This window comes from Mustela nigripes, chromosome 5, assembly GCF_022355385.1.
Source record: "Mustela nigripes isolate SB6536 chromosome 5, MUSNIG.SB6536, whole genome shotgun sequence".
NCBI lineage: Eukaryota > Metazoa > Chordata > Mammalia > Carnivora > Mustelidae > Mustela > Mustela nigripes.
Genome location: NC_081561.1, coordinates 94,708,209 through 94,725,756, shown reverse-complemented (window position 1 = coordinate 94,725,756; position 17,548 = coordinate 94,708,209). Strand labels below are relative to the sequence as shown.

The window sequence follows — 17,548 nt, the reverse complement described above, 5'->3', positions numbered from 1 at the left end:
TCTTTGGGGTGAGTGCAATGCAATTTTAGTAACACAGACTTTCTCCATAGCAATCCTTTATGACTATTCACCAAGAAAAGTGACTCTAGCAGATCTAAAACAAAACCAGGGCAAAGCCTGGTTCTTTTAACAAATGCAAATTCTCTCTCACCAGGCCTCCCTAGCTTGAATTTACTAAACTGGCTTTTGTTCTTCAATTTTTGTACTGAATTGCTTTGACACTTTCCATATCGACTTTTTAGTCACTACCCTAATTGGCTTCCCTGTAAATGTAGTTAATCATAGTCTTCATAAAATTTTTCAGTGATCTTAACTCTTTCCTCACTGTTTTATTTCTCTGCCATATTAAGGCTCATACCCTTTAGAGAATCTAACAACTCAATAACATAAATTAGAAAAAAAGGAAAAGAAAGTTATATCCGATTTATTTTTATATAAAAAGCAAACTGTATTCAAATTTGGAATGCTACAGTAAAGGCATTTAAATAATGACACTGCTGTGGTAGAGCAGATTCAGAAGGAAGAGAAAATGATTACAAAATGACTGAATCTCTAGAGTCCAAAAAACCAGAATTTTCAGAAGGTAGAAAGCAGTCTACATGTACATTTGATCCATACGAATCCAGACTAGAAAATATCCATGGATTTTGGAAGATTGACCTATATATACAGAAAAGATCCATGCTATTCTACCAGTATGTTTAAAGATCAAATCTTAGCACTTTAAAGATAAAAGTCTCGGAATTCAATCATATTTCTCTTGATGCCACAAAAAAATGAACTGGATTAACCATAGCAAAACACCGAAAGAAAGGATCTTATGTCCTTTGTTTCTATCACAGGAAATTAGTACTGTAAGAAGCTTATAATTTATCTAAATTAAAAAATAATTTCCAAAAAATCTGTATTTTTTAATAACTTACTTTAAACAAGGGACATTATCACGAAGCCCATCAGATGAACTGCTACTGGTAGAAGGATGAGACTGAGGAGGAATGGGCTGAGGAGTGGAACCCCCAACTGGTGTTGGCAAAGGCGGTGCCTGTTCTCCCTCTGGGGATTCCACATCATTTATCTCATATAACAATCGAACTTCAAGCATCTGTTGTTAAAAAAAAAAAAAAAAAAAAAAAAAAGTTAAAAAAAAAGACAGTTTGCCTACTTTGAATAATTATTAGAATATTTCATACAGTTTATACACATACCCATATATGCTTCAGTGGGAACAACATTTTTAAAGGTAAAAATGTAACAAGATTTCTAAAGGTAAAGATTTAGCAAAGAAAAAACATGTTTCTGACTCAGCTTTTTAAAAATGATTTTAGAATTTACTGCATTCCTGTTAATACCAAATTAGAGTATGCTTATATTCATATTAACTTTCCTTAAATGAAACATATACTAAATATAAAGATTTAAATTTAAATGCTCACTAAAAAGATATGGGTAAACTATACTATTTTCCACAAAAGATAGATGGCAGTGTAAACACTTAGGTGTTCTTTAAAATTCTAGATAAAACTCATCCCAAATAATCTAAATAATTCAAAAAAAATTTTAAATGTCAGACATCTGACACTGAAAATAATTAAGAGATTATTACTGGAATGACTTCTGTAATCACTTCTTGTTTGCTGAATCTATAAATAATAACATGAGCGGAAACTCCAGCTATGCACAGCATTCTACTTTCTGGACACCAGGAGATGATCTGAATGGCATACGGATCTTCATCTACAATGTCTGTGTTTGGCCTCTCATCTTTATTTCTTGACTTTTCAAATACTTTAGATGTCTTTAGTTTATATAATACTTGTAGAGTTACTAAAAGAAAACATAATATATGTTAGATACTTTAATACAAATAGGACAAATATAAAATAATATGTAATCAGACATACTAACTAAGGAAAATAGCCTTTATTTATTTGAACCATATTTTTCTTTCCAGGTCTACATTTCCATTAGACATTTAGATGAAGCAATTACAGTACCTATTGACCAAAAAATTGTATTCATTAAGAAAAAAATGCATCATGATGATGAATTTAGGTAACCTGAATAAAATGACTGATGAAAAGATTTTGTTTAAAACAAAATATATAAATATAATGAAAATAAAGAACATATTTGCTTTCTAAAATGATTTCCTACTTATTTTCTCTATTAAAGGTACTATCTCACATTTCTACATGATAAAACAGAAAATATCCTGAGTTAACTGGATTCTCATTGCTTACTATGTATGTTTTGCAAACAGTGATAATTCAAAGCATTTTGTGTAACCACCATATATATATTTCGCAAAGACAGCACAAATCACTGTTAGCTTGGAATCAGGCATTAAAATTACTCTATAAAATTTCTACTGATTTGAAATATATTCCGTTTTTTTTTTTTTTAAGATTTTATTTATTTATTTGACAGAAAGACACACAGCAAGAGAGGGAACACAAGCAGGGTGAATGGGAAAGGGAGTAGCAGACTTCCTGCCAAGCAGGGAGCCAGATGCAGGGCTCGAGCCCAGGACCCTAGGATTATGACCTGAGCACAAGACAGATGCTTAACCACTGAGCCACCCACGTGCCCGTATATTCCTTCTCTTATTTTTGAGTTAAAAAGAGAAAGTCTGATGAAATTTTGAACAAAGGATTTGTTACTTCTGTTGAGAATCCTTCTTAATTTACTAGTGAATATCCATAAAAATATTTACTTCTATCAGAAATTCTAAACTCATATACTTGATAAATTACATATTAACTTTATAGCTTCTAAATTTTAAATTAAATGTTGGTCACAAAATTATTATAAAACAGATTGTATAGAAGCAGTGATTGCATAACATGTAACAAGTAATATTCTAAATACTTACTTGCAGAAGCATCCCAGAACTTAACTGACCCATCAGCATGCCTATGAAAAGCAAATGAGTTAAAATTGTGAAGAAAAAAAGAAAGGAAAAAAATCAGATTTCTTTTTTTTCTTTGAAGTATACTGTTATTTGAAAAGATAGCAACCAAATGAAGAAAGGTAAAATTCAGGGTAAGTTGGCAGGTTCTAAACAATAACATTTCTTAATACATTACAGCATAAAGGAAAGCAATACTTGCCCAATTAATTAAAGTCTATATAGTCTTAATTATATTTAGCTATTAGTGATTTAGTGGCAAAACAGGAACTTACTTACCCTGTAATAATTATTTCTGGGTAACTTTGAACACCCAAGCCCCAATTACCTCCATTAATGGGCCATTCCTATAAAAAAAGATTATTGTATAAAGCAACTTCCAAGCATACCATACATCCCCATATATATTTCTATGACAACAGTAAACAACGTATTTTGCTTCCAAAAAGGACTTTCTATTTATTTTCTCTAAAAAAGGAATCAATGTTATCAAATACTCCAAGGTGATAAATATAAAATGCAGAAATGTAAGATTAAATACTAAAACTCATGTTCAATACCTTTTTGCTGTAACCTTGCCGCTTCTGTCTAGCTCCAACAGAATAAAGTGCAGGAATAAGGTCCACAGGACAATCAGCAAAGTATTCGCAACATGTAACAGGGGATTCATGTATAGTCAAAGGGTAGGGATTTTCAAATATAGGGTATCTTTAACAACAGGAAAGAAAAATATTTATTAATTTAATGAAATTACTATAACAACAAAAACTTTTAAAAATATTTACAGCTTTGGAATGAAAACCATTTTTTAACTTTGATTTAAAGATAACATCCTCTGAAGGTCTATATAACAGATTTTATGAACTTATAAGTTTTGGGATACAATGTTCTTTTCTGTATTTTTAGAAATTACATACATTTTACCATAGAGATTAATAGATTTACTTCATGCATACATGTTAAAAAAAAAAGGCATCTTTTATAATGCACGTTGCTCAGTTAGAATAATGTACCATGTGGCACACACTGGACTGAGTGCTTCATACATACATATACCTTATTTACTTCCTGCACCAAACTTATGATGTGGACATTTTACTGAAGAACAAACACTTAAGAGTAATGTCCCAAAGGCATGCCATCTAGCAAGGAGAAGCAGAATTTAAACAGTGCTCCTAACCATTAAGGTGTAAGGCTTTCAATCAACAAATGCCTCACCTTTATATTAACAGAGCTAATACAAATTTTCAGTTCTTTTTTTTCCAATCAATAGAATACAATAATATTTAATCTAGAGATACTCTTATTTCAATGATAATCTAAATAAAATTCTACCTTAAAGGTTTTCTAGATATGAGGTTATTCCATTAAATAAAGCAAAAAAATGCTTTCCAAATTTCAAAATTAAAGTAAAATCCTAACTAAATCCACAATGATATTTCTCTTCTGGTTTGAATTCCTTGAGAATGGCTACTTAAAAATATCACGAAAACCAGAATATGGCTATAAAGTCTAAAAAATTCAGAGTGGCTCATCTGCAAAAATTAGATGTATTATCAGTCTACTACTGGTAATAATTTAAAAATTAAAGAATAATTTCAGAAAATTCCTTTCTAGATTTCAAAATGAACCGAACTGTCATTACTCATTCCTCAACCACACATAAAAACACAGAAAAAAACCTCAAACAAAAACATGAATTAAAAAATGGCAGGTAACTCTTTTCTCTTTAAAAACACATTTTATGGGGCGCCTGGGTGGCTCAGTGGGTTAAAGCCTCTGCCTTTGTCTCAGGTCATGATCCCAGGGTTCTGGGATCGAGCCCCGCATAAGGCTCTCTGCTCAGCGGGGAGCCTGCTTCCTCCTCTCTCTCTGCCTGCCTCTCTGTCTACTTGTGATCTCTGTCTGTCAAATAAATAAATAAAATCTTAAAAAAAAAACAAAAACAAAAACAAAACACATTTTATAACACTTAAGCTCAATAATCTTACTATTATTATATGTTTAACTGATCCATTTGCTATTTTTATTCAAAATGCCTAGCCACAGGTTATTTGCCCAGTATTTTAATTTAAATATTTTTTGGTACAGATGACACATAAAAGTTTCACATACGATTTTAAAACTTAGCTAAGGGAAAAAAATAAAATCTATTAAGAGGAAGTTATTCTAGGGGCACCTAGGTGGCACAGTCAGTTAAACATCCAACTCCTGGTTTTGGTTCAGGTCATGAGCTCAGGGTCATGGGATCCAGTCTTGCATTGGGCTCTACCCTCAGCATGCAGTGGGCTTAGGGCTGTCTCTCCCTCTCTCTCAGCACACTCCCCGCCCTCTACCTTTGCACTGTCTCTCTCTAAAATAAGTAAGTAAATCTTTTTTTAAAAAAGAATAAGTCATTCTAGGGCTATCAATTTTTTTATTATCAATGTAATTTTTAGATGCTACTTGAGAGAGGGGGAAAAGCAGATTCCCTGCTAAGCAGGGAGTCCGATGTGGGGCTTGATCCCAGGACCCCAAGATCATGACCTTAGCTAAAGGCAGATACTTAACAGACTGAGCCACCTGGGTGTCCTTAGGATTACGATTTAGAAATGATATTTTTAAATTCCTCCATTATGGTGGAGATATAGATACACACACACACACACACACACACACACACACACATCTATATATAAATAGATGTGTATGTATATATATATAATCTATATATATTATCTATCTAATTCTTAAAAAGGATAAAAATATCCAACCGATAATTACAGGTAGCACATAAGTTGATGTAAATCTAGGAATGCCTTAAAATAAGATAAATAATACTGTTCACTTATACTTCAGGGTTTCCTAAACCTGGTGCTATTCACATTTTGGATCAGAAAATTCTTTATTATGAGGGACTCTCCTGTGCACTGTGGATGTTTAGCAGCATCCCTGTCCTCTACCACTAGATGCCAGCAGCTTCTATAAAAGATGTTCACACAGCCGTTAAGTATCTGGGGGGAGAGGGGAAAAATAGTAAAATTGTCCCTAACTGAGAAACACTGAATATGAATGGGTAAAGTCAATTAAATATTTAATGATTATCTCCAGGAGATACAAATATTATTTATTTGCAATGTACTTTAATTCAAAGATGTTGTAAGTAAACATACTATCATCTATTTTAGAAAAAGCAGCATATGGCAAATACCACAAAAAGTTGCCAAGGAGCTATGGTGGTGATTTACAGATCAGTTATATATATATATATATATATATAAAATTTTTTTTTTTTAAGAGAGAGGGGGAAACATTTAAAGAGGAGATGAGAGATGACTTTGAAAGATTTATGGGGTTTTGACATCAGTGAAGCAAGTGAAGTCTGCAGCTCTTGGGAGCCATATAAGAAAAAGCACTGAAGTTTGATCATAGTTCAGTTTTTCTAGGGAATAAGTAGGAAGACAGTGAGAAATCAGGCTGGAAAGGTATCCTAAGTTTCTACTCTGTAGAGTAGCAAGCCAAGGTGGTGCTCTCAGATCAAAAACAGTAACAACCAACCACAGTGGTTTAAAGAGGAGAATAACAGGGTGCCAGTTGGCTCCATTAGCCAATTATGAGACTCTTAAAAGAGGAGGACAGTGACAAGCTTGGTGCTATGTGTAAAATTACTCTGACAACGAGATTCGTGACAGTGCCAGAGAGTGCACTGGGGTGGGGAGAGCCCAGAGCTTTTCTGGAGGTAAACTGTAATGGCATCAATTCTGGACTTATTTTGTCTGTCTGCACGGTGTCCAGGTATTAAGTTGAATCATATTAAATTTCAGAAATTCAACAAATTTTGGCTTAAAAAAATGGAAACTCTGTATAAGCAACATACTGGATCTGGTAAGTCTGGCAGGTAATTAGAAATGTGTGTCTGGATCTGTAAAAAGAGGTCAAGATTATGGATATAAATAAAGTATTTTCAAACAAAAGAAATAGCCAACCCTATGCTAAAAAGATTCTCTTTCGCCACATACTAAAATAAACTCTCACCAAATTTTATTTCTTACCCATTTTGTGCCAGGTCTATAAGTACTAAATCCTTTTCCAGAAGAACTACTACAGCATATGGTTCCTGAAAATCTAAAACAGAAAAACAATGTTTTAAATAGTTTTAAATATGCAAGAAGATAGGGAATTAGATCATAAACATTGCTTTTTTTTATTATTATTTTGTTCCATTCTCTCAAGTATGTAACATTCTGATCTTGTACTACATGTAATTTAAGACAATTTGTTTTAAATGAGACAGATCTATACAATAACTCAGACAAAATTATCTCAGTTTTGTAAAGATGAATAAGGCAAAAAGTTCACAGTAACTTCTATGGTATTGCAAAATCCAAGGTGGGCCATGGGCAACAAACCCAAAATCTAAATCACAACAACTGTAAGAACAATTCTTACTATTGGATCTCATAGGAACTCAAGTACTACTATACTACTATAATTTCTTAGATATTTTATATGTACCTGTTTAACTATAAAATACATTACAGCTTTACATTTCAATTGGCTTCAAATGAAGTAAAACGGATCCAGATTTAAATTCCTCTTGAAAGAATATATGTTAGTTGTGATAGCTAATTTTATGTCAGCTTGTCTTTGCTTTGGTGTCCAGCTGTTCAGTGAAACACAAATCCAAATGTTGCTGTGAAGGTTTTCTTTAGATGTGATTAACATTTAAAACAGTAGACTCTGAGTAAAGCAGATTATCAGATATAATGTGGGTGGGCTTCAATCAGCTAAAGGCCTGAAGAGCAAAGACAGGTTCTAAAAAAGAAGCAATTCTGCCTCAAGACAGCTCTTCTCTGAATGTTCAGCCTGCCATCTTGCTCAATGAATTTGACTTATTAGCCTCCACAATTGCATGAACCAGTTCCTTAAAATAAATTCATTCTCTTTCTCTGTCTCTCTTCCCTATTGGTTTTGTTTCTCTGGAGAACCCTGATTAATATACTAGTGTTCTATAGAATTCTAAAATGTTTCTTAATGTCCACAGTTTTGTTTGCCCTTAAGTGGCACTAAAGGCTACTATCTCATACTAACCAGATAAAGCTTATTAAGCAAAATTAACTTTTGAGATAAAACTTGCAAAGTTAGGAAGACAGCATCTCTCTCCCAGAAGAATTACAGCATACTAAGACAAGGAAACTACAGGTCTTTGTTCTGAATAGCAGATATCTATAGAGAATGAGTTTTAAAGATGCAAAGCTTATTACCATTTGGGTATGGTGTTTCACACAGCGTTAGAAAATCAACAATTGAATAGTCCATTTCCAGCACAGCAGTACTCTTCCCATGCATAACTGTTAAGCAGGGTCTTCTTCCTACAGTATCATAGGACAAACCTCCTGATAAAATAATAAAAGGTTCCCTGAAAATAAAATACATAGGCAGGATTATAAATAACATAGTGGACACTATATTTTCTTGCTGTATTGTAAACGTTTTAATTAGTAAAATAATAAATTCTAACATCTTAATGCATGATTTAATTGAATACTCGTGGATTTTTTAAATGGCATTAGGTAAGACCCATATATATATATTTTTTTTTTCCCATGAATTCATGAAAATTAACCTACAGTAAGAATGAACATTGACCACATTTGACTCTCATACCTCACCTTGGTCCCTAAAATTTTTTTCTTTAATCCTCTTTATACAACTGTCAAAAAATTATCTCTGTGTTTCTACTAGTCAAGACTCCTGAATATACAGCCTTTATTTCCAAACCTAATAACCAGGCTTTCTCAACAGATCTAAGAGAGCATTTATGGCCTGAGGCATCCACTGTATGTAACAAATTAACTTCTCATTGATGTAGCAGGAATGTACTAGCTATAAATCACCCTTGAGAAAACAGTTATTCAAAATCATTTTCTAGAGGACTTCTGGAATTTTGGCTGGTATGCTATCCAACCACAGCTCCCATGTACATCCACTAGCTGCCAGCCTGCCACTACTGATTACTCTACAACTGTCTCCCTATTAGCCATTACTTAATGATTTATCTAGATTCACTTTTTAAAAGTGTATCCTTAAGTATACAAAAGGAAAAATATCTTTTCATATGTTTTGGCCTGTATTTATCTTTGTCTTGATTATTCATGCTTTTTGTCTATATTTTCATTAGATTAGTAATCCTTTTCTAAATGTTTGGTAAGAGTTCATTGATTCTAAGGAATTAGCTTTGATCTGCTGTGTCTCATCATTTGTTGGGTGGGAAGCTGTTTATGGTACATCAAACAGATGATTTTAAAAGTTTGATATAAGATTTTCTTAAATCTCCTCATGATATTTTAGGTACTTTCTGAATATTTATTCTAAGTTCAGTAGATTCACCTACCCCCTCTTCACATCTGGTATAAGCAGTATGTAATAATACGGAATTGTTAAAAATGCTAGTTCTTAATTACTTATTATTTTTTAAAAAATGCTAGCTCTTATATTTAACTTGAAGCTTGTTTGTCCATTGTTATATCGCTGTGAATAATAAGAAAATTAGATGAAAGCAATATTTTGTTACTTAAAAAAAAAAGTGCTTGTTCTGGAACTAAGCTGTCTAAAGTTAAATTAAATCTCAGCTCTGGTTTTCCTTTCTGCGTGATACTGCAAAGCTGCTTAACCTCTCTATAGAGACCGAGTGGTATCTATATACCCTTGACAATTACTGAATTAATATACACAAAGCACTGGCATCAATGTGCAGCACATAGCATATTTTTGGTAAGATTTATTTATTATTACTACTATCGTCAAATTACCATTATTATCCATTATGAAAGTTCCCCTTCTTTTGGTATGTGGAAACATTAACATTTCTAAATTGTTTATTTTTACCTAAAATAAACTCTAGAATAAATAAACTCCACTAAAATTTACTTAGAGTAGTAGTACAAATGTGTTATTTATAAGGAAATACAAATATTAGGTCAAATAACTCAATTGTTTTTTAATACTGAAACATTTTACCTATTTTAATATATATAATGGGATATGTGTATGTGTGTATAGTATTTTATTTAAAACTATACTTTCATATATCCTTGTTTTAGTTTTTTTCATAGAATTTATCATTAAAACTTATTTTGTTCATTGTTTTTCTCATTAAATTGTAAGCTCCATGAGGGCAAGGAGATTTGTTCATTTTGTTCCTTGCTGTATCCAAAACTTGGTCAATTAGTACAATGAATACATAAATGAATATGAATGGAATTAACAGATATGTATGTTACACTAACCACTCTTTAGTTTACACTATCATTTAGATTTTTCACCACTAAAATGATTTTGTTAATATTATTTTCCACCTAAGTGACAGTAATCAAGGTTAAATTCCCAAATAGAACTATACCAATACATTGTTTCAATCACTTTGCATAGTGTTATTATTATGACTATAGTTAGGAAAGCATATTTAATTTTCTTTCCTTTTGCTCCACATATAATGAATAAATAGGATACACTTCCTCTCTTGCATACTTTGAAATTTGAATATAAAATACTAGAAATAAGGATGAAGACTCTGACTTCATCTTTTACAGATTGGAGGCCCGGGTCATGTATTTTATAAGTAATATTTCAAAAATAGTCTGATAAACGCTTTTACATATAGCCAACTTAAAAAAAAAAAAAAGCAGCATTGTTAATATAAAAACCAGAAACAGGGAGATGCTGAGCTACATAATAGAATAAAATTCCCATGGAAATATCAGGTAGGTTTGCCAGGTAAGTCACCAGTTTATTAGATAAATTGTTAATAATGGTATTTAATAACATCATGGCATTTAGGTAGGTTTATCCTCAAAAGGCAACTAAGTGTGTATTCAGTGGGCTTGTAAGTTGCCTACTCTTCTTTTCTAAACTTAGGAAAGAAAAAAAATATGATGAAAAAAATAGGGATAAAAATATAAGAATAAAAAAATATGAGTAAGAAGCAGTTTCAAAGAGATACCAAGTTAATATTCTTTTTCATAATAAAAGTTCCCCAAATCTAGCAATAAATGCATGTGTGTGTGTGTATATATATATATGCATACATATATGTATACATTTAAATACATTTTTTTCCCTTATATCTTATGTGTTGTTTTTTTAAAAAAATAATCTAAGTTTGCCAGGCAGGAATCACCTGACTTATGAACACCCAAGAGATTATATTTTTTCTTTATAAAGAACCAAACTTTGAAGGGTAAATATTAATGAGATGAATACTTTACAATAAGTAGTCATAAATGCAATGATAAGTATTTTAATACTAGATATTGAAAATTACATAAACTGTTTTGTTGGCATTTAGAATTATATAAAAAACTCTAGAAATCTAGATTATTTCTAGGTAGCATATGAATTATGGAGGTGGAGAATCTGTTTTTAAACACAATGTTAGTTTTTTTGATGTTACAGTAAGACCTGGAGAAAAGATAATTTTTATCCCGTAACTTAACATCAAATTTCAGTAGAATTTCTCTTAATGATACTGGATGTTCCTCAAGACTGTCATTTTGTGAAGATATCTGCATTAGAAGGGTGTCTGGACATTTTAATAATTTATTTAATCATTTAATCATTCACTCATTCATTCATTCATTTATGAGACCAAGTGCCATGCATGTGCTCAGGCAGGGGTAGGCAGAGGGAGAGGAAAAGAGAATCTTAAGCAGGTTCCATGTGGGGCGTGGAGCCTGACATGGGGTTAGATCTCATCACCCTGGGATCATGACCTGAGTTGAAATGAAGAGTCAGAAGTTTAACTGGGACTGAGCCACCCAGATGCCCCTGGACCTTTCATAATCTGATTGAAATTTTTAAGAGGCTGGACACTTTTAGTTAATTCCTTTGTCTTCTAACCTCCCCAGACTGGCCTTAATATGTGGTTTGGCTCAAGTTGTGTTTCATATGAAGCACTCTTCAGTTAAAGGAAGTACTTCTACCCAAAAAGCCATTTTTAAAACCAATTTGCTCAGCTCAGTTCTACAACATTACCCATTCATTCAAATTTATTTTGAGCACCTATATTCCTGAGAATAAAACAGTGCACTCATGTCTAGTGTACATGAACAAGCACATTAGGACAAGTGTTACAAAGAGAATAAAACAATGTGGAATGGTAGGCTGACTGTGAGGGAGGACACAGAGCAGTTACTGTAAGAGTGATCAGAAAAGATCCCTGAAGTAATGACAGATGAGCTGGCCGGAATGAAGAGGAGCCAGTCAAAGAGCTTGGTGTTGGGAGAAAAGGGTTGCACATTTTAGGTAACAGGAATAATGGCAAAGACCCCAAGTCAGGAAAGAGTTTGGTACATCTGAGGAATTAAATGGCCAATGGGGCTACTCACAGTGCATAAAGCAATATGTGGTAAGAGATGACACAACTCCAAATCTTATAAAGTGCATCCTGTTCCCTGTATTAGGATCTTAAGAACCTGTCTCCTCCATATCAGCCCCAAGGTAACTTTAGCTCTGGCCCTAATAACCTGCAGCTGAAATTATTATAATAGCATTTGCACACATTGTTTATTGCCTGAGATACACTTCCCCTCATTTTCTGTTTGACTTTAGCATTCTAAAACTCAGTCCAATTACTATCTCCTCAGAAAAACCTTCCCTGATCCATCCACCCTGATTGTGCTTGGTTCCCTTTCTGTATTCCTAGAATCCTGTGCCTACTTCTTCTCAGCATTTACCAAAACAAATATCATTATGTTTATCTAGTTTCCCTTTGTATTGTGAGATCCTTTAGGAAACAGAGAGTAAAATTACCTCTGCATCCCCAGGCCCTAGCTAAGGATGCCAAAAAGTGTTTAACAAATACATATTTAAATACCACTAAACCTATCACTCAGATGGTCACTAATACTAGGACTTACAATCAGAAATGCTGTAGGATTTGGTAATATTTGGCCAAATTTGGTAATAAATACTGCCTAAAGTAGTTTGAAATGTAACTGTTGTGCTGTTCTGATACTCTTTCTGCATAAATAGTACTGCCACCTGTATTATTCACTACTTCTATGTATTTTTTAAATTGGAATTTAAGCTCCAAATTCTCTCTTATGTCCTTAATTTACATTACTAACTTTATTAAATTCTCCAACTTTCATCAAATGCAGATGTGCCCTTCTATTTCAAAGGAAACACTTAACTATAAATTTGGCGAACAGAATTACACCTTGGCTCTTGAAAGCTAACAAATATCTTCTCTTTACTACTCAAACCTCAGTGCTCAACTTTATTTGGGGTTTGTGAGGAGCAGAGGAAGCATAAGGGAGGAAATCTTAAGTAGGCTCCAAGCCCAGTACCAACACGGGACTTGATCTCACAACACCTGAGATCATGACCTGAGCTGAAATCAAGAATCAGCTGCTTGACCAACTGAGCTGTCAAGGTGCCCCCTAGTGCTTAGCTTTTTATTGAATGAATATATGACTTTTATGAGACCGTACATCAAATTTCTAAGATTCTCAGTTCAAATTCCAATTCCAAATTATGATTATCTAATTTGAATAGTCTTAAGAAAAATCTACACAACTATGATCTCATATTTGTTGTCAAATTGCTTACATTTCACATAAAAGCTAAAGGCTAAGTTTTTTGAAGTATCAAATCAAAATGAAATAATCAAAAACGAGGGTTTCAAAAAATGAATTTTTAAGGGCTGAGAAGCAAAAAAGAAAACCTAAAATATAGGAAGACGAATTAAAAGCACTTTTTAAATCATGGGAGTGCTACAGTTTCAAACAATGCTTCTTTAAACTGTCTGTGGTTAAGAACTATTTAAAAAAATCTAATTCATTGAAAATCTCTTTTTTTTTTTTTGTAAGAAAAACAACTAAATGTGTCCACAGATGTTGTGGTAATATCAAATGGTATTCAAGTTTCCATACTCTTACTTTTGATTTCTGTATTTTGTCTCAGAGAGTTAGCTGACTGGAACCATTCATGCACCATACCTGGAGTAGCACTAGTCTAGAAAAGAAAAAGTTAAGCCTTCTAAGGATACTCCTTTGACTTACTCTATCATGACCAGGGAGGTATGTGAGGATGTCACTGAAGACCTCACTGCAAGGTGCCAAACTCCCTCACACCCTGAAGTTAATTCAGAAGCCATGGAATTCTTTAAAACAACTATTTGATAAGAGAACTACTGCTTAGTTATAACAAGTTTTCACCAGGGACCTTTTTGAGTAAACGTGAAAATAACAAGGTAGCATAAGAATAAACCATTATGATAAGGAACTGAATGCAGAGAAGCACAATAGGTCATAACCCAAGTTTTGGAAGAAGACATCTATGTTCAGATCCTAGCTCTATTACTTTGTACCTATGAGGATTGAACAACTTATTTTAATTATCTGAGCCTCAGTTTTCTCTTCTGATATACCTCATAGAGTTATTATAAAATCACATTGCATATACATGGCTTATTACAATGCCCAGTACAAAATGCATTCTCAGGAAGTGACAATTACTTTACTGGCACCATGATGATAATATTCCAGTGTCCTTCTAGTTCATATCTGTACCTCTGCCAATTTTAAGAGGACTCTCTGAGAACCAGAGTAGCCACCTCGAAGCTATGTTTCACTAGTGACTAACCCTAATACTCTCCTTTGCTAATATAGATAAAAAGATAGAAGTTTGGGGGGAAAAAATAAAGGAACATGATTTAGACAAGTTTTTGTCTAAATGAGCAATTTAACAATGGTATAGATTTAGTAGATTTGTATATTGCAGTATTTACATAAAATTAAGATTTTAATATTGTTATGTTTATTTTATTGATATAATTTTCATGAAAAGTTATAGTAATGAGACTTAATACATATCTTTTTAGTTATCAAAAATGTGGAATCTCCAAACACTTCTATAAATTGCCATGAAGTATACAAGAGTGATACTGAGAATGTGGTCTGTGAATCCCTAAGGGTTTCCAGGATCCTTTTCAAAAGGTCGAGGGTAAAACTACTTCATCATGGTATTAAGACACTATTGGCCTTTTCACTGTGTGATATTTGCACTGATGGCACAAAAGTAATAGTAGGTGGATTCAACTCCTGGTATCTCAGCATGAACCAAAGCAATGGCACCAACCTAGTCTACTCATTTTATTCCTCATTGCTTTACCTTAAAAGGATTTTTCCCCTTCCACTTCCAAAGGTCTTTGGTGAAGTAGTAAAATGACTAATTTTAAATACTGATCCTTAATATGTCTTTCTAATGTTGTGTTAGGGAAATAAAAATATACACAAAGCACTTCTATACACTGAATTGGACAGTTATTTCCAGAAAAGCACTTGTACAGTTGTCAGAGTTGTAAGCTAAACTATCTATTATTTTTGCTTACAGGATGACTAACAAACTATAATTTAGGTTTGGGTAATTGACAGTCATCTTCCCAAAAATGAATGAAGTTAATCTTATATTAGGAAAAGCAACTGGCATTATTTACGATGATAAAGTCTGGGCTTTCAAGTAAAAATCAAGAGTTTGGGAACTTCTATCTGCCATGAATTTCACAGTTTCCCAATACTTCAAGATTTTCCTCAAGAGATCAGTGGTGATTTCAGCAATTTAAAGATATATAATGAAATGCCTCAATACTAGAAGATATGAAAGAGTCAAACAGTATTTTCCTATTTATCAGTGCCATGATGTTACAAAAGCATGCAAGAGTGAAAGAGTCACTTCAAGTGCTGAAAGACCAAAGAATTCTCATGGGAGAGAGTAAAAAAATTTACCAATAAGCAATTCAGATCTCCCACTACAACCAATGTTTAAGAATCTACTACTTGTCAAGTTTGGGTGTAGTGGCAAAGAATATTTACCATTATTTTATTTTTTTTTAATTTTTTATTTTTTATAAACATATATTTTTATCCCCAGGGGTACAGGTCTGTGAATCACCAGGTTTACACACTTCATAGCACTCACCAAATCACATACCCTCCCCAATGTCCATAATCCAACCCCCTTCTCCCAAAACCCTCCCCCCAGCAATCCTCAGTTTGTTTTGTGAGATTAAGAGTCACTTATGGTTTGTCTCCCTCCCAATCCCATCTTGTTTCATTGATTCTTCTTCTACCCACTTAAGCCTCCATGTTGCATCACCACTTCCTCATATCAGGGAGATCATATGATAGTTGTCTTTCTCTGCTTGACTTATTTCGCTAAGCATGAAACGCTCTAGTTCCAACCATGTTGTTGCAAATGGCAAGATTTCATTTCTTTTGATGGCTTTTAAAAGTCAAACTACATACCTCTGTAAACCTGAATTTTCTTTGTATGCCTCAATTAGAAGAACATTACAAAAGACCGACTGTAGAAGCAGATCTGAGATTTTAGCTGTAATCTATTACACTACACTTGAAAGAAATTTCCAAAATAAACAATTCTAGTACATTTTTAGAAGGAGTTATTTTAAAATGTTTTACTTATCTTAACATGCTAGGGTTTTTTTTTTTTTTAATAAAGATGTTTTTAGTTAGATTTTGTTTTTAGGTTTTTTTTTAAGATTTTATTTAGTTATTTGACAGAGGGAGATCACAAGTAGGCAGAGAGGCAGGCAGAGAGAAAGGAGGAAACAGGCTCCCTGCTGTGCAGAGAGCCTGATGCGGGACTCAATCCCAGGACCCTGAGATCCTGACCTGAGCCAAAGGCAGAGGCTTTAACCCACTGAGCCACCCAGGCATCCAGGGGTTATTATTTTTCAATGAATTAATAAGTATTTTTTAAATTCTAAACTTTATTTCTAGTAGGGTAAATATCAATAGTTAAAACCCATATAAAGTAGAAGATGTTTGGGGTTCTCAATAACTGAGTGTAAAGGGTCCTGAGACCAGTTTAGGGACTGATAGTATACACATAAAAATTAAGCCCACACAAAAGAAAATTGACAATCATGACAGGCTTTCATTTAATACAAGTTAAAACAATTGGTTGTAATTATTAAGAGATGATATAATAATATAAAAGGGTATTATAATAAAGGTAATAATAAGTAAGCTTAAGTTTATTAACAGGGACTCTATTAGTACCATACAAAGAAATAAAATGGCATTCTTCTCTAAATTATGGTCTTTTGACCATTAATACAATGATGAAGATTCACTGAAGCCTTTATGATTTCTCATTACCAGTCAAACTATAAGAACTTAGGGGTTACATAGCAATAACGTGCTAAATAGCATGTCCTCTAACATGTGAAATTCATGTAAATGAGTGGCTGGCAAGACTCAACTTGGAGATAAGAAAGAAAAAGACTCCATGAATTCTACAGTCCTCACTTAAGAAAAAAAAAATTCTTAGAACATCTTCCTAAACTTGAAGGCAGAAGCTTAAGTGCCCCTATAAACTGAAAATGTCATGAATCTTAATAAATTTAGAAGAATTATAATATTCTCTTGTAACCATCAAAGGCTGACAGTAATAACAAAAGCTATTAAAATGAAGTTGTCATGTCTATGGCAACACAGCTCTTCTCTACCTGTGCTTTCCAGGGCAAAGCATCCATTCTGGTGCTGACATTAAACTGGAAAGCAAAATAAACTTAAGCTATCAACATGGTAAGTCAATGAGATAAAAGTTCAGAATTTGGTAGACATAACCTAACCA

The 17,548-nt window shown here is 33.1% G+C and overlaps 1 protein-coding gene across 5 annotated transcripts in view; it reads right to left on the bottom strand.

Annotated features, from left to right (window-relative positions):
- STXBP5 (syntaxin binding protein 5) overlaps window positions 1–17,548 on the bottom strand; it is a 182,573-nt gene that overhangs the window by 67,902 nt on the left and 97,123 nt on the right. For all 5 annotated transcript variants that reach the window (XM_059400904.1, XM_059400906.1, XM_059400907.1 and 2 more), the window contains exons 10-16: window positions 8,152–8,306; window positions 6,940–7,012; window positions 3,469–3,616; window positions 3,188–3,255; window positions 2,873–2,913; window positions 1,604–1,824; window positions 924–1,102 (exon numbers count right to left, since the gene is read on the bottom strand). In XM_059400904.1, the coding sequence (XP_059256887.1) occupies window positions 924–1,102; window positions 1,604–1,824; window positions 2,873–2,913; window positions 3,188–3,255; window positions 3,469–3,616; window positions 6,940–7,012; window positions 8,152–8,306 (885 nt within the window). The remainder of the gene's footprint in view (window positions 1–923; window positions 1,103–1,603; window positions 1,825–2,872; window positions 2,914–3,187; window positions 3,256–3,468; window positions 3,617–6,939; window positions 7,013–8,151; window positions 8,307–17,548) is intronic.